The 20,697-nt window shown below is 38.0% G+C and overlaps 1 protein-coding gene across 6 annotated transcripts in view; it reads left to right on the plus strand.

Annotated features, from left to right (window-relative positions):
* LOC103034540 (rho GTPase-activating protein 21) overlaps positions 1-20,697 on the plus strand; it is a 197,964-nt gene that overhangs the window by 133,145 nt on the left and 44,122 nt on the right. For 4 of the 6 annotated variants that reach the window (XM_049480866.1, XM_049480865.1, XM_049480861.1 and 1 more), the window contains 7 exons: positions 72-126; positions 4,301-4,324; positions 10,652-10,897; positions 12,304-12,410; positions 13,970-14,470; positions 15,685-16,064; positions 17,544-18,221. In XM_049480866.1, the coding sequence (XP_049336823.1) occupies positions 72-126; positions 4,301-4,324; positions 10,652-10,897; positions 12,304-12,410; positions 13,970-14,470; positions 15,685-16,064; positions 17,544-18,221 (1,991 nt within the window). The remainder of the gene's footprint in view (positions 1-71; positions 127-4,300; positions 4,325-10,651; positions 10,898-12,303; positions 12,411-13,969; positions 14,471-15,684; positions 16,065-17,543; positions 18,222-20,697) is intronic. The other 2 variants (XM_049480867.1, XM_049480863.1) reach the window with 1 other exon arrangement.

A 20,697-nucleotide genomic window follows, 5' to 3' on the forward strand; every position in this document is an offset into this window, starting at 1 on the left:
TAATAAAATTGTGTGTGTGTGTGTATTATGAATGTATATAACATTTTTTATATGTTTTTTATGTGTTTTAGTGATGCGTCTCTGGAGCTGTGTGTGATGCCAAAAGATGAAGACATTTTACAGCTGGTGGGTTTCCTTTACTTTTCTCAGCTTTAGTTTCCCTCCTGCTTTCAATCCATTCTGTGTGTTTTCTTTTATTAATAATAATAATAATATATATTTTTTTTTTAATAGAATCATCTTTATTGGCTGATTTGGCCGATATTTCAAGCCAATTCTTACTAATGTATTTATTGTATGCTGGAAAAGGACTGTGCAATGTGGGCCGTTCTACTACAGCTGGCCTACACTGGCCATGCTACGTTAAAATTAATTGATTTAAGCTCATTTTTATTATATATATATATATTATTTTACTTTTTTATTAGATAGTATTGTTTTATTTAACATATTAATTTAATAAAAGAAGGTTTAAAGCTGTAAAAAGATTATTTCAGGAGAAACCTTTCATTTTATTCTATTTATTCTATTTAATTTGCTATTCTTACTAATATTACTGCTACTAATAATAGTAACAGTATAGTAATAGTAAAAAAAAAAAAACTACTGCTACTGCTTTCTTCTGATACTACTGCTATTCTTACTGCTATTACTTGATGCACGTATTCCTACTACTGTTACTACTTCTTGTACTACTACTACTGCTGCTACTACTACTAATACTCTTTCTAATGCTACTGTGCCTACTCCTATCTTTTATTGCTAGTGCTACTGTTATGCTGCTACTATTACTACTATTACTATGCTACTAATAATAACATGCTATGATGAATATCAATACTCCTAGTACCACTTTGCCTACTTGTACATTACTACTAATGCTGCTATGCTACATCTAGTACATCTATACTATTAATTCTCCTGCTGCTACTGTGCCTACTCCTACTTTTCACTGCTAGTACTACTATGCTACTACTTCTACTCTAACTACTACTTTTACTTCACTTCCTACCACTGCTACTACTCCTCTTAGTAATGTTGCTACTACTACTACTACTACTAATGCTCCTTCTACTGCTAATGTGCCTACTCTTACTTTTCACTGCTTGTACTACTATTAGGCTACTCAAACTACTGCTATAAAAATCTTAATACTTCTAACGCTACTACTACTATTACTACTGCTACTGCTCCTACTTATACTTTGTATTCTACTTCACTTCCTACCGATGCTACTACTCTTCTTAGTAATATTGCTAGTACTAATAATACTATTAGTATTACTGTGCTACTAGTAGCTACAGGTGCTACAGTGCTGCTGCTGCTGCTGCTACTACTACTACTACTACTGCTGCTGCTGCTGTGCCTACTCCTACTTACACCACTAGAATTACTACTATGCTACTACAACTATTACTAATAATAATAATACTCTTTCTAATGCTACTGTGCCTACTCCTTCTTTTACTGCTAGTGCTGCTACTATGCTGCTACTATTACTATTACTATGCTACTAATATTAATATGCTATGATTAATAATAATAATAATACTCCTAGTTCCATGGAGTGCACTTTGCCTAGTTGTACATACTACAATAGTACTGATATTACTTTTAATACTACTATGCTACTAATACTACTATGCTATGTCTAGTAATAATATTAATTATCCTGCTGCTACTGTGCCTACTCCTACTTTTCACCGCTAGAACTACTATGCTACTACTTCCACTCTAACTACTACTGTTTTTTACTTCCTACCACTGCTACTACTCCTCTTAGTAATGATGTTACTACTACTAATGTTCCTTCTACTGCTAATGTGCCTACTCTTACTTTTCACTGCTAGTACTACTATTAAACTACTTGTACTACAATGCTACTAATACACCTATGCTACAACTAATAATAATCTTAATACTCCTCCTGCTACTGTGCCTACTCCTACTTACACTGCTAGTACCACTACTACTGCTCCTCCTTATACTCTGTTTTCTACTTCACTTCCTACCAGTGCTACTACTCTTCTTAGTAATATTGCTACTACTATTAATACTATTAGTATTATTGTGCTATGCTACTGCTGCTGCTGCTACTACTGCTGCTGATGCTGCTGCGCCTACCCATACTTACACCAGTAGAATTACTACTACGCTACTACTACTATTACTCCTACTACTACTCTGTTTTCCTTCTACTTCTACTGTCCTTACTTTTAATTACACTGCTAGTACAACTGCTGTGCTGCTATTACTACTATTCCTACTATTGTTACTACTACTACTACTACTACTACTACTACATTACATTACATTACATTACATTTGGCAGACGCTTTTGTCCAAAGCGACTTACAATAATGAAGTACAAAAGTAATAGGAATTAAGATAAACCATTTTAGATAGGGCTCAAAGGAGGTCGAAGGGAAATAAAGGGATAGAGAAGTGAAGGAGGGGAAGAAGGAAATGAGGTTAGAAGTAGTTAGTGTATAAGAGGTGTTAGGAGAGTAAGTGCTCTTTGAAGAGCTCTGTCTTCAGGAGTTTATTAAAGATAGTGAGAGATTCTCCTGATCTGGTAGTAGAAGGTAGTTAGTTAGAGGTGTTAGGAGAGTAAGTGCTCTTTGAAGAGCTCTGTCTTCAGGAGTTTATTAAAGATAGTGAGAGATTCTCCTGATCTGGTAGTAGAATGTAGTTAGTTAGAGGTGTTAGGAGAGTAAGAGCTCTTTGAAGAGCTCTGTCTTCAGGAGTCTCTTAAAGATAGCGAGAGATTCTCCTGATCTGGTAGTAGAAGGTAGTTTGTTCCACCATTGGGGAACTCTGTATGAGAACAGTCTGGATTGCTTTGTGTGAATGTTTGTTTGGTAAAGCGAGGCGACGTTCATTGGAGGAGCGCAGCGGCCGGGAGGTAGCGTAAGCCTTCAGAAGTGAGTGCAGGTAGGAAGGAGCCTGTTCTGTCATCACCTTGTAGGCGATTGTAAGAGTTTTGCATTTGATGCGAGCATCAAATACTACTACTACTACTACTACTACTACTACTACTACTACTACTAATAATAATAATAATAATAATAATAATACTTTTTATACTTCTATTGTGCCTACTTCTACTTTATCTGCTAGTACTACTATTACCTCTCCTACTTATTCTCTGTTGTCTACTTCATTTGCTACCACTGCTACTACTCCTAGTTACTAAAAATAATACTCTTGATAATACTCTAATACTGCTAATGTGTGTACTCTTACATACACTGCTAGTACTACTATTATGCTACTAGTACTACAATGCTGCTATTACTACTATTATGAGTACTGCTACTACTGCTTGTACTGCTACTGCTGCTACTACTAATAATAATACTCTTTCTAATGCTACTTTGCCTACTCCTACTTTCACTGCTAGTACTACTATTATGCTGCTGCTTCTACTACTACTACTACTATGCTAATGATACTACTATGCTATGACTAATAATACTAATACTCCTACTGCCATTGCTACTACTACTGCTACTTTTCTTACCCCTACTTACACAACTAGAACTACTACTATGCTACTATTCTACTTTAATTACTGCTACTGCTACTCTGTTTTCTTTCTGCTGATACTGTCTCTACTTTTAATTACACTGCTAGTACAATTGCTATGCTGCTACTACTACTATTACTACTACTGCTACTGTGCCTATACCTACTTACACTGCCTGTACTTCTACCACAACTACTCCTGGTGTTATTACTACTCCTCATCCTCCTCCTTCAACTAATATAATATAATATAATATAATATAATAATACTACTGATAACTCATAAGATTATTATTTTGTAATTGAGTGTAACCGCGTTAAGGTGACACAGGTGTTCAGTTATACACAAACATCTTGTATAATCTTCTTCATAGAAAAGCTCTGACTGATGCTCTTCTGTGGCTGAATACCATCAAATCTTTCTCACAGCAATGTTTCCGCATCTAGTTTGAAGCTTTCTTAGAAGAGTAGAGGCTGTTACTGCAGCAGAGGATGATAAACTCTCTCTCTCTCTCTGTGTCTCACAAACACACACACACACACACACACACACACAGGTACGTACAGACTCAGCAGAGGTGTGTATTTATAACCTGCCTTATCCTGCACTAGAATGGAAGCAGTTTGAGTGTGTGTGTGTGTGTGTGTGTGTGTGTGCTGATCTCTTCCTCCTGTCCTCTCTCACCACTCCTCTCTCTGCCTCTCTCCTTCTCTTTCCTCTCTCTCTCTCTCTCTCTCTTTCTCTCTTTCTCTCGCTCCGCTCTGCCTCCAGTTCTCCAGGGACATCACTGCTCTGGTAAGGAGCTTCTCTCCTCTTACTGTTTGTTTACCTGCATCTTCTCTGGGTTCTCTGGCATGCAGTTTTGGAATGTGCTTTAAAGAACCGTGTTTTAATTGCACTTCGCAAGTAAGAAGTAGCTTTGGTCGCTGTTAATTAAAAAAATTAAAGAGAAAAGTTAAAGAAGCTGAAAAAATAGGATCTGTTTGGTTATAAAAACTCTGTGAGTTAAAATAGTTCTATTGCTGCTCTGTTTGTAGCTGTGTTGTTTGGCTTGTAAGCGCTGCATCATTGATAGGTTATCTGTATGTGGTAATGTGGTAATACATGGAGAGCTTCGGTTACAGTGCATTACCGTCTGATAACGGTACTCAATAAACGCCTGTATATTTATAATATAATACACACTTTCACATCTGCAAATTCACACACACTCTATGGTCTAGTAAACACAAGTCAAAATAAGTGCTGACAAGTACAATTACATAACTTGTACAATGGTAATTAATGTGTAACAATGCGTACTTCACCAGTTGTTACACAGTTATTACATGGATTGGTAATGTGTAACTACACAGTTATTACAGGTACTCATTATGAACTGGGACTGAAGCTTTTTAAAGTTAAAGTAAAGAACCAGATAATTTTTTAAGAGTTCTAACAAGTACAATAATTATTTGGGTATGTATTATATATATATATGTATATAATACATATATATATATATAATACATACATAATACATACATACCCATATATATATATATATATATATATATATATATATATATATATATATATATATAATACATACCCATATATATATATATATATATATATATATATATATATATATATATATATAAATGAGGTACACTGTCTGTATAGACCATATATACTTTATATATACAGTGCCAGTCAAAAGTTTGGACATACCTTAAATTCATTAATTTTTCATTATTTTAAGATTTACATTGTAGATTAATACTAAAGTCATCCAAACTATAAATATAAAAACGTATTAAATTATTTATTTTTTTAACAAACCAGAATATGTTTTATATTTTATTTTCTTTAAAGTAGCACCTCTGGTTTAGATTAGACAGTTTTGCACATCTCTGCTGGATTTTCTCAGTCAGCTTTATAAGGTAGAGTCACCTGGAATTCAGGCTTTAAGTTAACAGCTGTGCTGAACTCATCAAGAGTTAATTACTTGAATTTCTTGTCTCTTAATAAAGTGTTTGAGAGCATCAGTTAAAGTAAAGTAGTGAAGAGGTAGAGTTACAGGTATACAGTGAATAGTGAATATTTGAGTAATGTTCTAAGAACTACACAGAACTCCCACAGAATTGATTTAAACTATTTCCCTGGGTTCATATAACTTCCACACCCTTTTAAAATAGTGAAAAATTTAACACCTTAGAGTTAAGGTTACTGTTTAACTCCCTAAATTGTTGTGCAAACACGGAAAAGAGTATAATAAATGAATTAGAAAGAGATTAGTTAATTGCTATGACTGTTTATTGTTGAATTATTGTTCAGGGCAGGGTAGCTTGTGTTTTTTGGTTCCTAATACAGGATAAAACAGTGTGTTTTTCTGTTGCATGGGAACTTTAATCCTGCATTCCAGTTTTCAGTGCATTGCCAGCACTTTGTCACAATTTACAGTACAGAAGAGGGTAACTTGCTCTTATAGCCGACAATAAGTTGGCTAGGCAAACAACCAATATACTGTATAAAATATAATGGAAAACCTAATGGAAAACCTAACCCTGGTGGGCAAGACAGTACTTCACATTGATAGTAAATTAGGATTAAGAAATTATGCAAATTATGAGTTTAATTGGGAGGAGTCTAATAAATCTCTGTGGAGTTGGGCTGTATTTATTAGGTTTATTTTGGTTTACACTATTCAAAAAACACCATTTAAATATGAATGAGTTAAAAATACACTCCTTAGCTGTTTAGAACTCAATTTAACTGAATTTAACAAATGAAGGTCAATCCAAAAACAATTCAAAAACGTTATGATGGAACTGGCACTCATCAGGACCGCCTGAGGAAGGAAAGAGCGAGAGTTTCCATTGTTGCACAGGATAAGTTCATCAGAGTATTTTGGTTTGTTTAACACTTTTAAGTTACTACATAATTCCTTATGTGTTCCTTCATAGTTTGAATCACTTCAGTATTCATTTATAATGTAGGAAAAAATAAATATTTGTAAAAAGAGAGAGAGAGAGAGAGAAAGAGAGAGAGAGAGAAGAGAGCATGAGGGAGGTGGGCGTGGTGCAGGAAGGCGGGCAAGAGGAGAAAGGTGCACTGCAGGTGTAACCTGACACCTCAGGTAAATACACTGGTGAAAGTCCCTTCTCCTGCTCACACACTCTCACTTTTGACTGAGCTACAGTTCTGCAAACACACACACACACTCTTACACACACACACTCTCACACACACCCTCTCACACACACACACACCTGCAGCCCTATGCTGACTCTACTCTTAAACTGAGCTGATGTTATAGTCAGCTGAAGTGTTGAGGGTCACAATGCTGGCAGAGATACCGTTAGCTAGCGTTAGCGTTAGCATTAGCATTAGCGCCCCGGCGAATCGCTGCTCTCCTCTGGCTCTGCCGCCCTGCCTGCGTGCGGCTCTCTCTCCACAGCTGAAGGTGCGTAAAGCCTCCGCCTCATAATCCCTCTGCCGGGTCACTGCCTTTATTCTGAGCCTGGCAACCTGCCCTCTCTCTATCTATCTATCTATCTATCTATAACTTTATCTCTCTCTCTCTCTGTTTATCTCTCACTTTTCTTTCTTTCCTTTCTCTCCTGTCTGTCTACACTCTTAACCCAGAGTAATTGACTTTACTAGAAATGTGTGTGCCTTCAATTATTTAGGTTTGTACACTAAAGCAGTTAAGTTGAATTAAAATAGACCTTTAACAGGGTGCTGTAGACCAATCAAGCTTACATGGTAGAAAATAAATATTTTAACATACTAAGACCTGGCGTCCACATATGTGGACATCACAATTTGGGTTGTCTAGACTAAAACAACACTACATTTTGCTCTACAAGGGCCTGGTGCCCTTTTATGAGGCCATTATACTGTCAATTCAGTTAAATTAAATCAATTCAAATGAACAATAAATACGGTAAATGTTTTTTTTTTTTTGTTTTTTTTACTTTACTCATAACTTTTACTGGTATGTCTTCGTGTTGAAGCAGCACTTCAAGTGAGCCCTATTGATCAAAGAGGCACAATTATTGTTTCTACGCTTGTTTTGCACAGAATAAATATTTTGCTCATCATTACTACTTGCGACTTTATTGTGTTCTATCTAAATATAAAACTAAAGTCCTCATACGTGGACACCATTTTTCTCAGAAAAAAAATAAGAATATTATTAATTTATACTCAGAATGTAATTTATCTGAATGTAATTACGATTACTTTTTATTAACTTAGGATACAATAAAAAAATTTTTTTTTTAAAAACACTGATTTGAAAGTAGATTAATTTGTATCTGTTTTAAACTAGCCTCAGACCACCTCCTGGAATGGTGTAAGTGATGGGATTGAATGTGTCTCAGACCCCCTCCTAAAGTAGTTTAAGTGAATGGATTTAAATCTGCTTTAAATGTGTCTCAGACCGCCTTCTTAATTGGTTTGAGTGGTGGGATTTGTATCAGTTTTAAAGGCGTCTTAGACTGTCTCATGAAGCGGGTTTAGAAATCAGATTAATATTTGTCTTAAATATGTCTCAGACTAGGGCTGCAGCTATCGATTATTTTTGTAATCGGGTACTCTACTGAAAAAACAATTAGATTAATCGAGTAATCGGATAAAACATTTTTTTTGTTAAAGAGCAATTAAAAAGGCATTTTACTCGATAATGAATGACCAATTGGTTTCCTTTTTTAGATGTTATATTTTTAAATTCACAACATACATTTCCAAATTGCAAATACAAATAAATAAAACACAATAAATAAATAAATAAATAAATACCACAATAAAAAAATACATTTATAGGGTATAAATATAGGGTATAAATCAATAAAAAAGGCATAAACATTGTCTTTGTGTTGTGCATCTTAGCTTCTGAACAGCAGAGATGTTGACAGTTCTGCCAGAGTTGGATCAGTGTGCTGCATTCTTTTACCACCAAGCCGCTTCTCCAAAATATATCAGGACCTGTGGAATAATTGTGATACACAAGTATTACAAATGTTGCTTATTTATATGTTGGACTACTTGGGTCTAATTACATCACTAAGACTAATAACTCTAATAATAAGTTCATGGCCGTGCATTTATGAACACTAAGATTGACACCTATTACATTGGGGCACATTAGACACTAGTGGTAATTAATATTTTATCCAATAAATAAGAGACACACTTCCTTATATGAACAACACAGTGTTCATAGAGTTTTTGTCTCACCGGCCAAATGTACTCTTAGATGAAGAAATCAAGCATTTAGTTTCCAGCCAAAGTAACTTCAGTTTCGCTAACTTTTAAAATTTTTATTGTTTATATTCAGAACTCCACAGCGCTGTGTTTACTGTTTACATAAAGCACGTATGAACTTGTCTCTGTTCTAATAAACTAACCACACATTATAGACAGTGCTTCTATTAATTCACACTGCAAAGCGCTGTCGTTTTGTTATTAATTCACATTAATGTTAATCTTATAGATTTTTTTTTATAAGTTATATTTTATCTGCTCTCTCTGCGTCCTCGCATCTCGGGTGTCCTCGGCTCAGATGGTGCAGCATTAAAACGCGCTGTTTTGGCACTGCACCGAGTACAGGTCACAGTTCGAACATAAAATGCTTTTATTCCTTTAAAATCGCTGTTTTCTCTCGCCGCTTCCATTTTTGCCGCTGCTCAAACCTCCGCCTCCTTGTTCCCTGGTGAGGGTGATGTAACGCTGAGCGTGTTGTCAAAATAAAAGTCGCGAAAATACCTCGCGCTGAGTTTATTAATTAAATAAACGATTACTCGAGGCACAGAAAATGAATCGATCAATTTTGTGCATCGAGTTACTCGATTTACTCGAGTAATCGTTTCACCTCTATCTCAGACCACCTTTTTAATTGGTTTGAGTTAACGGATCTGTATCAGTTTTAAATGCTTCTCAGCCCATCTCCTGAAATTGTTTGAGTGAACAGATTTGTATCTGTTTTAAATGTGTCTCAGACAACATCTTGAATTAGTTTGAGTTATGGGATTTGTATCCTTTTCAAATGTGTCTCAGACCACCTCCTGAAGTGGTTTGAGAATTTGGATTTGTATCTGTTTTAAATGCATCTCAGACCACCTTCTTTATTCGTTTGAATGATCAGATTTAAACTTTTTAAAATGTGTCTCAGACCACCTCCTGAAGTGGTTTGTGTAAATAGATTTGTATCTTTTTTTTAAATGCATCTCAGCCCATTTCCTGAAGTGGTTTGAGTGATCAGATTTGTATCTGTTTTAAATGTGTCTCAGACCGTCTTTTCTGAAATTGGTTAAGTGGTCTGATTAGTATCTGTTTTAAATTTGTCTCAGGCCATCTCCTGAAGTGATTAGAACGGTGGGATTTGAATTTTTTTTTTTTATATATATATATAATTTTATTTCTGATTTTCCCCATTTTCTCCCAATTTTGGATATCCCACCCCTTTGTGCGTCCCCATCACCGGTGACGCCCGTGACCCTTGGAGGATGCGGATGAGCACACACCTCCTCTGACACGTGTGAAGTCAATCACCCCTTTTTTTGAGCTGCTGCTGATGAATCACTGCCTGAGCAGCTAGCGCGCTCGGAGCGGCTAGGTTCGCACAGCGGCTAGGTTCCGATTCGTCCGCTCACAGACGCCTCGTGCCGCCCGGCGCCACCTTAAGTGTGATGGGGAGAGAGCGCCATCTACCCACCCCAGAGGGAGCAGAGCCAATTGTGCTCCCTCTGAGCACCGGCAGCTTGATGGCAAAGCTGCATGAGTGGGGGTTCGAACCTGCGACCTCCAGCTCATAGTGGCAGAGCTTTAGACCGCTGGACCACTCGGCGCCCCGTATTTTTTTTTACATTATATTTCATTCATTGGACACTTTTATCCAAAGCGACTTACAAATAAGAGTTTAAAATGCGTCTCAGACCACCTCCTGAAGTGATCTGAGTGGTGGTATTCATATATTTTTTAAACATGTTTCAGGCCACCTCCTAAAGTGGTTTGAGTGGTAGGATTTGTATCTGTTTTACATTACATTTCATTCAGCGAATGCTTTTGTCCAACGCGACTTACAAATAAGAATATATATATATATATATACTGTAAACTATTTTTCTTCTGCAGGCGTATTCCCAAGATGCGTACCTCAAAGGAAATGAAGCGTACAGCGGGAACGCTCGGAACATCCCCGAGCCTCCGCCCATCTGCTACCCGCGGATAGAGTGTAAGGTCTCGGGGATGACCCAGGCCCAGACGTCAGACCCCCCTGCCCACCCTGAGACCTCCCTCACCGCGGGACGACGCTCTAATCCTGAGATAAACTACAGAGTGGAGATCCCCGTCCCCCCCTCACCTCCATCCTCCTCACAGGTACAGATCCCCGTCCCCCCTTCACCTCCATCCTCCTCACAGGTACAGATCCCCGTCCCCCCTTCACCTCCATCCCCCTCACATGTAGTGATACACCCTTAATACTGATTTTACTGGACTGATTATACACTCAATATTAATTTTTAAGATCTGTATATAAGCTCCAGCAGTTCTGTATTCAATGTTTTTTTTCCTACATTGTAAATTAATACTGAAGTGATCCAGATTATGAAGAAACACATAAGGAATCATGTAGTAACTTAAAAGTGTTAAACAAACCTAAATACTATAGTGGTTCTTATCTGGGGAGCTTTTAATTTGCCGTTTCTGAGGCTGGTAAGTCTGATAAACTTATTGTATGCAACAGAGGAAACTCTCGCTTTTCCTTTCCTGGGGCGGTCCTGATGAGAGCCAGTTTCATCATTTTTCTTTATTTTATTTTTTATTTTTTCTCTAATTTCTCCCCAATTTACACAGTCAATTACCCAACTCACTTATTAGGACTCCCCCTATCACTAGTGATGCCCCAACACTAGTATTGCCAAGTAGCATCACAGCGCTAACACTTGGAGGATAGCGCAGCGACTCGGTTCTGATACAGCAGCTCACAGATACAGCCTTGTGCTGATCCACATCACCCTAAAAGTGATGAGAGTAAAGAGTGCCATCTACTGTACCCACCCAGAGAGAGAAAGCCCTACTGTGCTCTCTCAGGGCTTCATCAGCTGATGGCAAGCTGCATGAACAGAATTCAAATCAGCGATCACATAATCTGGATTAGAACATTACTCAAATATTCACTATTCACTGTATACCTGTAACTCTACCTCTTCACTACTTTACTTTAACTGATGCTCTCAAACACTTTATTAAGAGACAAGAAATTCAAGTAATTAACTCTTGATGAGTACAGCAGCACAGCTGTTAACTGAAAGCCTGAATTCCAGGTGACTCTAAATCATAAAACTGACTGAGAAAATCCAGCCAAGAGTGTGAAGATCTGTCCTTAAAACTAAATGTGCTTTAGTAAATCTAAAACATATTCTGGTTTGTTTAACACTTTTTTCTTTGCTAAATAATTCTATATGTTTTTTTATAGTTTGTATGGCTTTAGTATTAATAAGATCTATTCATGAATTATCACATGACTCCATTAGGAACCTCTACAACTTAATGCTAAGACATCTGTCTTTTTGTAAAGCTCAATAAACATGTCCAAGACTTCCCACACCAATGTAAATGATTAATAATTTATTGTTCCTGCTAACTTTTATCTTTCTTGCGAATAGCACTGCAATCAAACACTTCCTTCTGGGTTTAACTATTTATAACTCTTTCTTTGATGATGAGTTTATATTTTAAATGTTGTAGTAAACCTGTAAATATATGTGTTTCCCTAATGGCAGGTCTCCAAGACTGTGGTCTGTGTGTATAATGAGACGGGGAGGACCACGGTGGAACCAGTGGAACCTTCAGCTCGATCTACTCCCAGCCACAGAACAGAGGAGGACAGGTAATTATTCATAAAATAATGTATAACATTAAAATAAACACATATACACAAAGTCTACCTGTAATTAACTCTATATAACATTAGAATACTAAACCCAAATAAACATTAATAATAAAGTCAGTGATCAGTGAGAGTGTCTACCTGTAATTAACTCTATATAACATTAAAATACTAAACCCAAATAAACATTAATAGTCAGTGTTCAGTGAGAGTGTCTACCTGTAATTAACTCTATATAACATTAAAATACTAAACCCTAATAAACATTAATAAAGAATAAAGTCAGTGTTCAGTGAGAGTGTCTACCTGTAATTAACTCTATATAACATTAGAATACTACACCCAAATAAACATTAATAAAGAATAAAGTCAGTGATCAGTGAGAGTGCCTACCTGTAATTAACTCTATATAACATTAGAATCCTAAACCCAAATAAACATAAAGAATAAAGTCAGTGATCAGTGAGAGTGCCTACCTGTAATTAACTCTATATAACATTAGAATCCTAAACCCAAATAAACATAAAGAATAAAGTCAGTGATCAGTGAGAGTGCCTACCTGTAATTAACTCTATATAACATTAGAATCCTAAACCCAAATAAACATAAAGAATAAAGTCAGTGATCAGTGAGAGTGCCTACCTGTAATTAACTCTGTATAACAATAGAATACTAAACACAAATAAACATTAATAAAGCCAGTGATCAGTGAGAGTGTCTACCTGTAATTAACTCTATATAACATTAGAATCCTAAACCCAAATAAACATTAATAAAGAATAAAGTCAGTGATCAGTGAGAGTGCCTACCTGTAATTAACTCTATATAACATTAGAATACTAAACCCAAATAAACATAAAGAATAAAGTTAGTGATCAGTGAGTGTCTATCTGTAATTCCCTCTATATAACATAAGAATACTAAACCCAAATAAGCATTAATAAAGTCAGTGATCTGTCAGTGAGAGTATCTACCTGTAATTAACTCTATATAACATTAGAATACTAAATTTAAACTAACATTAAGAATAAAGTCAGTGATCAGTGAGAGTGTTTATCTGTAATTAACTCTATATAACATAAGAATACTAAACCCAAAAAAAACGTAAAGAATAAAGTCAGTGATCTGTCAGTGAGAGTGTCTACCTGTAATTAACTCTATATAACATTAGAATACTAAACCCAAATAAACATTAATAAAGTCAGTGTTCAGTGAGAGTGTCTACCTGTAATTAACTCTATATAACATTAGAATACTAAACCCAAATAAACATTAATAAAGTCAGTGATCAGTGAGAGTGTCTACCTGTAATTAACTCTATATAACATTAGGATACTACACCCAAATAAACATTAATAATAAAGTCAGTGATCAGTGAGAGTGTCTACCTGTAATTAACTCTATATAACATTAGAATACTAAACCCAAATAAACATAAAGAATAAGACTACAGACCGATAATACTCACCTCTGAATGGCCGAATGGCTAGTGCTTAGCGGGTAATGCTTATTTAGAGAATGTCTACCTGTAATTAACTCTATATAATATTATGTTTAAGGTACGCCCCCCTCACCCCGGCTACGACTGAATCAGCGTCCGAGCGTCCGAGAGCTCACACCACTGCTTCTGCTTCTACTGCTGGAGGATCTCAGCTCCACCACACCCCCGGCCGAGTCTCAGTGCCTGCCGTCTACGCCGGTTCAGCTCCAGTACTCACCCAGTCCCTCAGACCCCCAGCGACCTCCACCCCCGCCTCCAGCCCCTACACCCCCTCCCCTCCCTCCTCCACCACCTCCCCCTGCTCCCCCCACCAGAACATCGACTGGAGGAACTACACCACCTATAAGGAGTACATCGATAACAAGCGCCTCTACATGTACGGCTGCCGCACCATCCAGGAGCGTCTGGACAGCCTGAGGGCGGCGGCGGGGGAGTACAGCAAGCAGCAGCAGCAGCAGCGGGAGCAGCAGCAGGAGGAGGAGGAGCCGGGGAAAGGTGCTAACGGAGCTCAGATCCGGAGGAGAAGCGCATCTCACGAGCGCAGTCACATCGGTACAAGGTAGAGCTAACATACAGTACAATTATAAGGTGCACAAGGGGTGGGCGATATGGCCCTAAATTAATATCATGATATTTCTTGGTATTGTCGTTGGGGTTGTAACGATAATCTTGGTGATATGAAAAAACACTGAATTAAAAAATGATTTTAAGAATACACTACCGCAACAAAAAGGAAAATTACATTTTATTATTGCATACGATAACTGAGATATTAAAAAAAAAAAAAAAAAAAAAAAAAAACAAGAATCTATCAGATTTGTAACAGAAGTCAATGATCCAGAATCTCATGATTCTGATAATAATAATGCACTCCAAATATCTCCATATATTCAGGATTAAAGTAAAATAAATGATATTGGACAGATATAATCTGTCTCTAGTAGATATATAATGGGAAATGAGAACAGTGTGAATTTTTTATTTTGCTAAAAACAGTAAAAAAAAACAAAAAAAAAAATGTAGAACCCTGATGTGATAACTAGGGGTGGGTGATATGGCACCATATTTAAGGGTATAATATCGTTCACCATATTCAAAAATGTTGGTGATATCATTGGGTACGATACGATATGGCACACCCCTAAGGCGCACTATCAATAAATCTCTATTTTCTGGTCTATTTTCATACACAAGGCACGACGGATTATAAGGCACTTTATGCAACACTAGTAAGGAACAGGGGTGTCGTCATGTTTCCCTTCAAATTCAGCAGGTCTCGCCTAAACTAAGCTAAGTAAACAAAACTGTAATTCTTAAAAAACAAAAAAAATGTAGACATGTCAGACAAGTCAAACAAGAGCTGGATGTTAATCTACACAGATTTCACTCCTGAAAACTGTATATTTGGGTGAGTAAAGCACTTCCGCTCCAGCAGTGCTAGCCGGGGTTAGCAGCTGACTACATGCCGATAATGCTCACCTCTGAACGGCCAAAAAGTCAGCGCTTAGCGGGTAATACTAATACTGCTCCAGCAGTATAATCATAAATATTTCATAATTTGTCTTTTTTTTTTTTTTTCATTTTACAAGCTTTATTTCCTTTAATAATTGAATTAATAACTGTAATAGCATTTTTGATTTTAGGTATTGTAGTTTTTTAGACAGTTTCTTTAAGTAATTGAATTAATAATGTAATAAGAAATTTGAATATGTATTTTTACATAATTTATTGAACACTTAATAATCTGTGATTTTGCTCCGCCCCCGGTTGCAGGGTCCCGCTGCCGTTGCGCAGCGTGTCTCAGGAGAAGCTGGGTGGGGGTGAGCGGGGGACAAGTTCAAGAGACTGGCCCCGCAGCGTGTCGCAGGACGCCCTGCCCTTGGTGCCGGTGGGCGTGAATAAGCCGCGGGCGCGGTCCTGCGATTACCTCAGCCGGCACGGAGACAGCGGGACGGACAGGCTGCTGCAGGACAGACGGACGTACGGCCGGACGGAGACGGAGGACAGGGGACGGGGCTGCTCCGGGGACACGGACGCACGGGGCAGCAGGCAGTCCGGCTCTTTACGCACAGTGTCCCACCCACACCGGCCCCCCAGCACCGGGTACGGGGGCAGCTACCCGGGACTGTCCGTCACTCCTCTCCTCTCTAAAGGTACAGCTGTTTATTTACTGCGTTCATTTATTTATTTATTCACTCATTTATCCATTATTTCACATTTTACTGTACATTGTGTTGATCTGTGTCCTCATCTTATACTTACATCTCGTTATTTATTACAAAGTAACTACACCACACTACACTGTACTAAACTCCATAAGAAATACAGCTCTGGAAAAAAATAAGAGAGCACTTAAAAATGATGAGTTTCTTTTATTTTACCAAATTAAAAACCTCTGGAATATAATCAAGAGGAAGATGGATGATCACAAACCATCAAACCAAACTGAATTTTTGCACCAGGAGTAAAGCAGCATAAAGTTATCCAAAATCAGTGTGTAAGACTGGTGGAGGAAAACATGAGGCCAAGATGCATGAAAAAAAACTGTGATTAAAAACCACCAGGATTATTCCACCAAATATTGATTTCTGGACTCTCAATTCAGAAACTGAATTGGTCTCTGTATATTTTAGATTTGGAGATGTTTGATATTAAACACAGTAATGGAAAAACACTGCTTTTTATATGAATGTTATTTATTTGCATTTATTCTTTTTATACAAATCCTCTGTTTATTTAGTATTTTTATTTTAGTTTAGATTTATTGTCTTATTATTAATTTGCTGTAAAGCTACTTTGTGTAACACAACAATCGATCAAACAAACAAAAGCATAAAAAAATCATAAATCAATAAAATAGAGTAAAAAATTATACAAATAAACCAAACAATTGAAGATAAGAAATGGGAAACGTGAAAAAAGTTTTGTTATTTTTCTTGTTTTTTTTCTATTGAAGAAACAACCTCTTTGGAATGCCATAAAACCAAAACCGTCTATTGGATCTACTGGATCTGCATACATTCTGCTCCACCTACTAATGCTCAAGAAATTCAATAGGAAAAATATCAATGTAGTTTAAGCACTATTGGTTATACGGTGGAACTGTGTACGCTTGTGGCTGAATGCAATCAAATCCTCGCAGCCATGCTCCTGTAGAATCTAGTAGAATGTGCTCAGGCTAAGGTGCCGTCACTGTGCTGTGCTGAGATTGCTGGTTCGAATCCCGATCATGCAGCTTGCCATCAGCTGCCAGAGCCCTGAGAGAGCACAATTGTCCTTGCTCTCTCTGGGTGGGTACAGTAGATGGCACTCTCTCTTTCCCCTCATCACTCCTAGGGTGATGTGGATCAGCACAAGGCTGCGTCGCTGTGCTTTCCTCCGAGTGTTAGCGCTGTGATGCTACTCGGCAATGCTAAAGCTATCAGCAGCAGCTCAAAAAGAGGTGGAGTCTGACTTCCTGGTGTGTTGGGGTATCACTAGTGATAAGGGGCAGTCCTAATGAGTGGGTTATAAAAAAAATGGTCCAACAAAAGCAGAATGAACTCTCTTTAATACTCTTTAAGAATTTAAGAACAAACAATAAATGAATGAACAGAAGTAAAATAATAATTATTATTTTTATCGTTATTCAGTGCTGAGCTCCAGAGCAGAGAGTCTGGGGAACACTGCCACTCCAAAGCCATCTCCCCTCTCCACCCCATCCTCCGTACCTGCAGATACCTCACCTGCGTCCTACGTCTCCTCTGCTCTCGCCTCCTTACACGCCGCCGCCGCCACCGGCAGCATCAGCGGCAGCAGCAGAGGCGCCTTCCCAGAGCTGTCCAAAGACCAAAGAGCCGCCGCCCCAGTGCCTAACCACGTCCCCCCCGGCGCACACCCCTCCACCATCACCCGGGCTCGCACCGAGAGCCTGCAGGAGCCCGCCGGCAGCGGGGGGCTCGGGGTCCGACCCCAGAAGACCCAGTGGACGCAGCAGTCCAGAGACCTGCCCATGTGCCGGAGCTTCGACGCCTCGGTCCTGCAGCGGCCGGTGATCCGCAGGCAGCAGTGCCGGGCCGGCGGGAGGGAGGGGGTGGGGATAGAGGGAGCGGACGCTACGGTGGTGGTGCTAAGGCGGGACAAATCCGGACCCCCGCCCCTCCGACACCCGTCCTACATCCAGGCCGTAAATGATGGAGAGAGGGGCGGAGACACGCCCACCTGCTGGCTGCCCAACGACGCCCGGCGAGACATGAGCATACAGCGGCTCGGGGATCAGCACCAGGGCTCAGCGGAGCTCGGAGACTCGCTGGACTCCATTCCCTTCATCGGTAAGAGCTAATCTACTTCACCTTCTGTTGTTATTAGTGTAATATCTATAATATTAGTTGGTTTAAACTTGATTTGTCATCAAAATCATAAACCCTTAAAGATAAAAATTACAAAATAATGCAAGTAGTTGCTGAATGTAAGTACAGTACCACGCCAAAGTTTGGACACTTAAATTCAGTGGTTTTTCATTATTTAAAAAATGTTCTGCATTGTAGATTAATATTAAAATCATCTAAACTATGAAAAAAAAAACAATTATTTGGTAAACAAAATAAAGTGTTTTACCAGGCAGAAAAAAAGTGTTTTATATTTTACATTCTTAGTAAAATATAAGTAGCACCTCTTGCTTAGATTTGACACTTTTTCACATCTCTGCTGGATTTTCTCAGTCATCTTTATGAGGTAGAATCACCTGGAATTCAGGCTTTCAGTTAACAGCTGTGCTGAACTCATCAAGAGATAAATACTTGAAGTTCAGTCAATCCAGAAATTTTCAAGAACTTCAGTCAAAAACATTATGATAAAACTGGCTCTCATCAGGACCACCCCATAAACCTCTCAGTGTCTTCATGAGGGAGAGTCACCTGAAATAGTTTTCTCAGAGTCTTGAAGGAAGGAGTTCCTGGAGGTGCTGAACAATGGTTGCTGATTTACTACATAATTCCATATGTGTCCCTTAATTGTTTAATGCCTTTAATATTAATCTACAATAATTAAAAACACTGAATGAGAAAGGGTGTTTGACCGGTACTGCACTGAATGGGAAGGGAAACTTTTAATGCGCACTGTATTTCTTTGCCAGGTATATCATTCCCTTCAGTGATTATACTGCAGGAATCACTGCTTCTGCTCTGTGAAGTCTCTGTGAGTGTTTTAAAGGTGTATGAGTGATGGTGTTTTCCAGAAAACAGAGCTTTAGAGTCTCTCCTCAGGCAGTTAGTGTAAGAGTGTGTGTATGTTTCTGTATCAGTTTGAGGAAGTGTGGGAATGGGAGTTTGTGGAAAGTCTGTCAGGGCTCTGGGTATTTTATATCATCATTACTGGAGCTGTTTTAAAAATAACTGTTTTTGAAAGCTGAGACTGTGTTTTTCTCATCATTATGTTGCCGTTGTGTTGATGAGGTTTAGGCAGATAGATAGATAGATAGATAGATAGATAGATAGATAGATAGATAGATAGATAGACAGATAGACAGACAGACAGACAGACAGACAGACATATATATGGACAGACAGACATATATATGGACAGATGTCGGAACACAGAATCTTCTCACTCTGTATGTGGAGCAACTCTGTGACATTTGGTTACTCTGGTGGGTGTCCATCTTCATCCAAAATGGACAGCAGTTTGTCCAGTCGTATCTAGTCTCTCTTTTTAATGCGTTTTTCCGCAGCATAAATGAGGCATGTGATTCAATATATATATATGCAAATTATATAGTTACTATGGGTTTAGAACAGAATGTAATAAAAGATCCTGTGGGTGTAATACATATGTGTACATATGTCCATATAACTACAAAGATAGATGGATGTATGGATACATGGATGGATAGACAGACAGACAGACAGACAGACGGATAGATAGATAGACTTGGTTTAGAATGGGGTGTAATAAAAAAGGATGGATGGATGAATGTATAAATGGATGTTTGGATAGACACACAGACAGACAGATAGACAGATAGACAGACAGACAGACAGACAGATAGACAGACAGACATACAAAAAGATAGATAGACAGACAGACAGACAAGAACATAGACTTGGTTTAAAATGGGGTGTAATAAAAAAGGATGCATGGACGGACGAACAAACAGACAGATAGCCAGACAGACAAAAAGACAGATAGGTAGACTGTTTAGAATGGGGTGCAATAAAAACAGACAGACAGACAGACAAAACGACAGACGGACAAAAAGACAGATAGATAGACTTGGTTTAAAATGGGGTGTAATAAAGACAGACAGACAGACAGACAAAAAGACAGAAAGGTAGACTGTTTAGAATGGGGTGTAATAAAAACAGACTGACAGACAGACAGACAGATCCGACTCCACACTAATGCATATGGGTTTAGAATGGGGTTTAATGAAAAGGATGGATGGATGGATGGATGGCAAGTTTATTTATATAGCACTTTTGATACACAACATTTATATATAACTCAAACGTTCATATATATATATATATATATATATATATATAAAAGGAAAATTAACAAAATGAATTGGAATAAAAGTGGGTGGAGCTGAAGGCCTGATCAAACATGAAGGTTTTTAGCCTGGATTTAAAAGTGTGCAGTGTTGGAGCTCGAAGACTCTCGACTCTACACTAATGCATATGGGTTTAGATTGGGGTGTTATAAAAAGCTCCTGTAGCTGCAGAATGTTTCTCAGCACATTGGTCTGTATAGTGTTTGTTTAACCCTGTGTTAACAGGTAAAAACACTTTTTTATGATGCTCCTGTCTC

The sequence above is a fragment of the Astyanax mexicanus genome, chromosome 6, assembly GCF_023375975.1.
Source record: "Astyanax mexicanus isolate ESR-SI-001 chromosome 6, AstMex3_surface, whole genome shotgun sequence".
Taxonomy (NCBI): Eukaryota; Metazoa; Chordata; class Actinopteri; order Characiformes; family Acestrorhamphidae; genus Astyanax; species Astyanax mexicanus.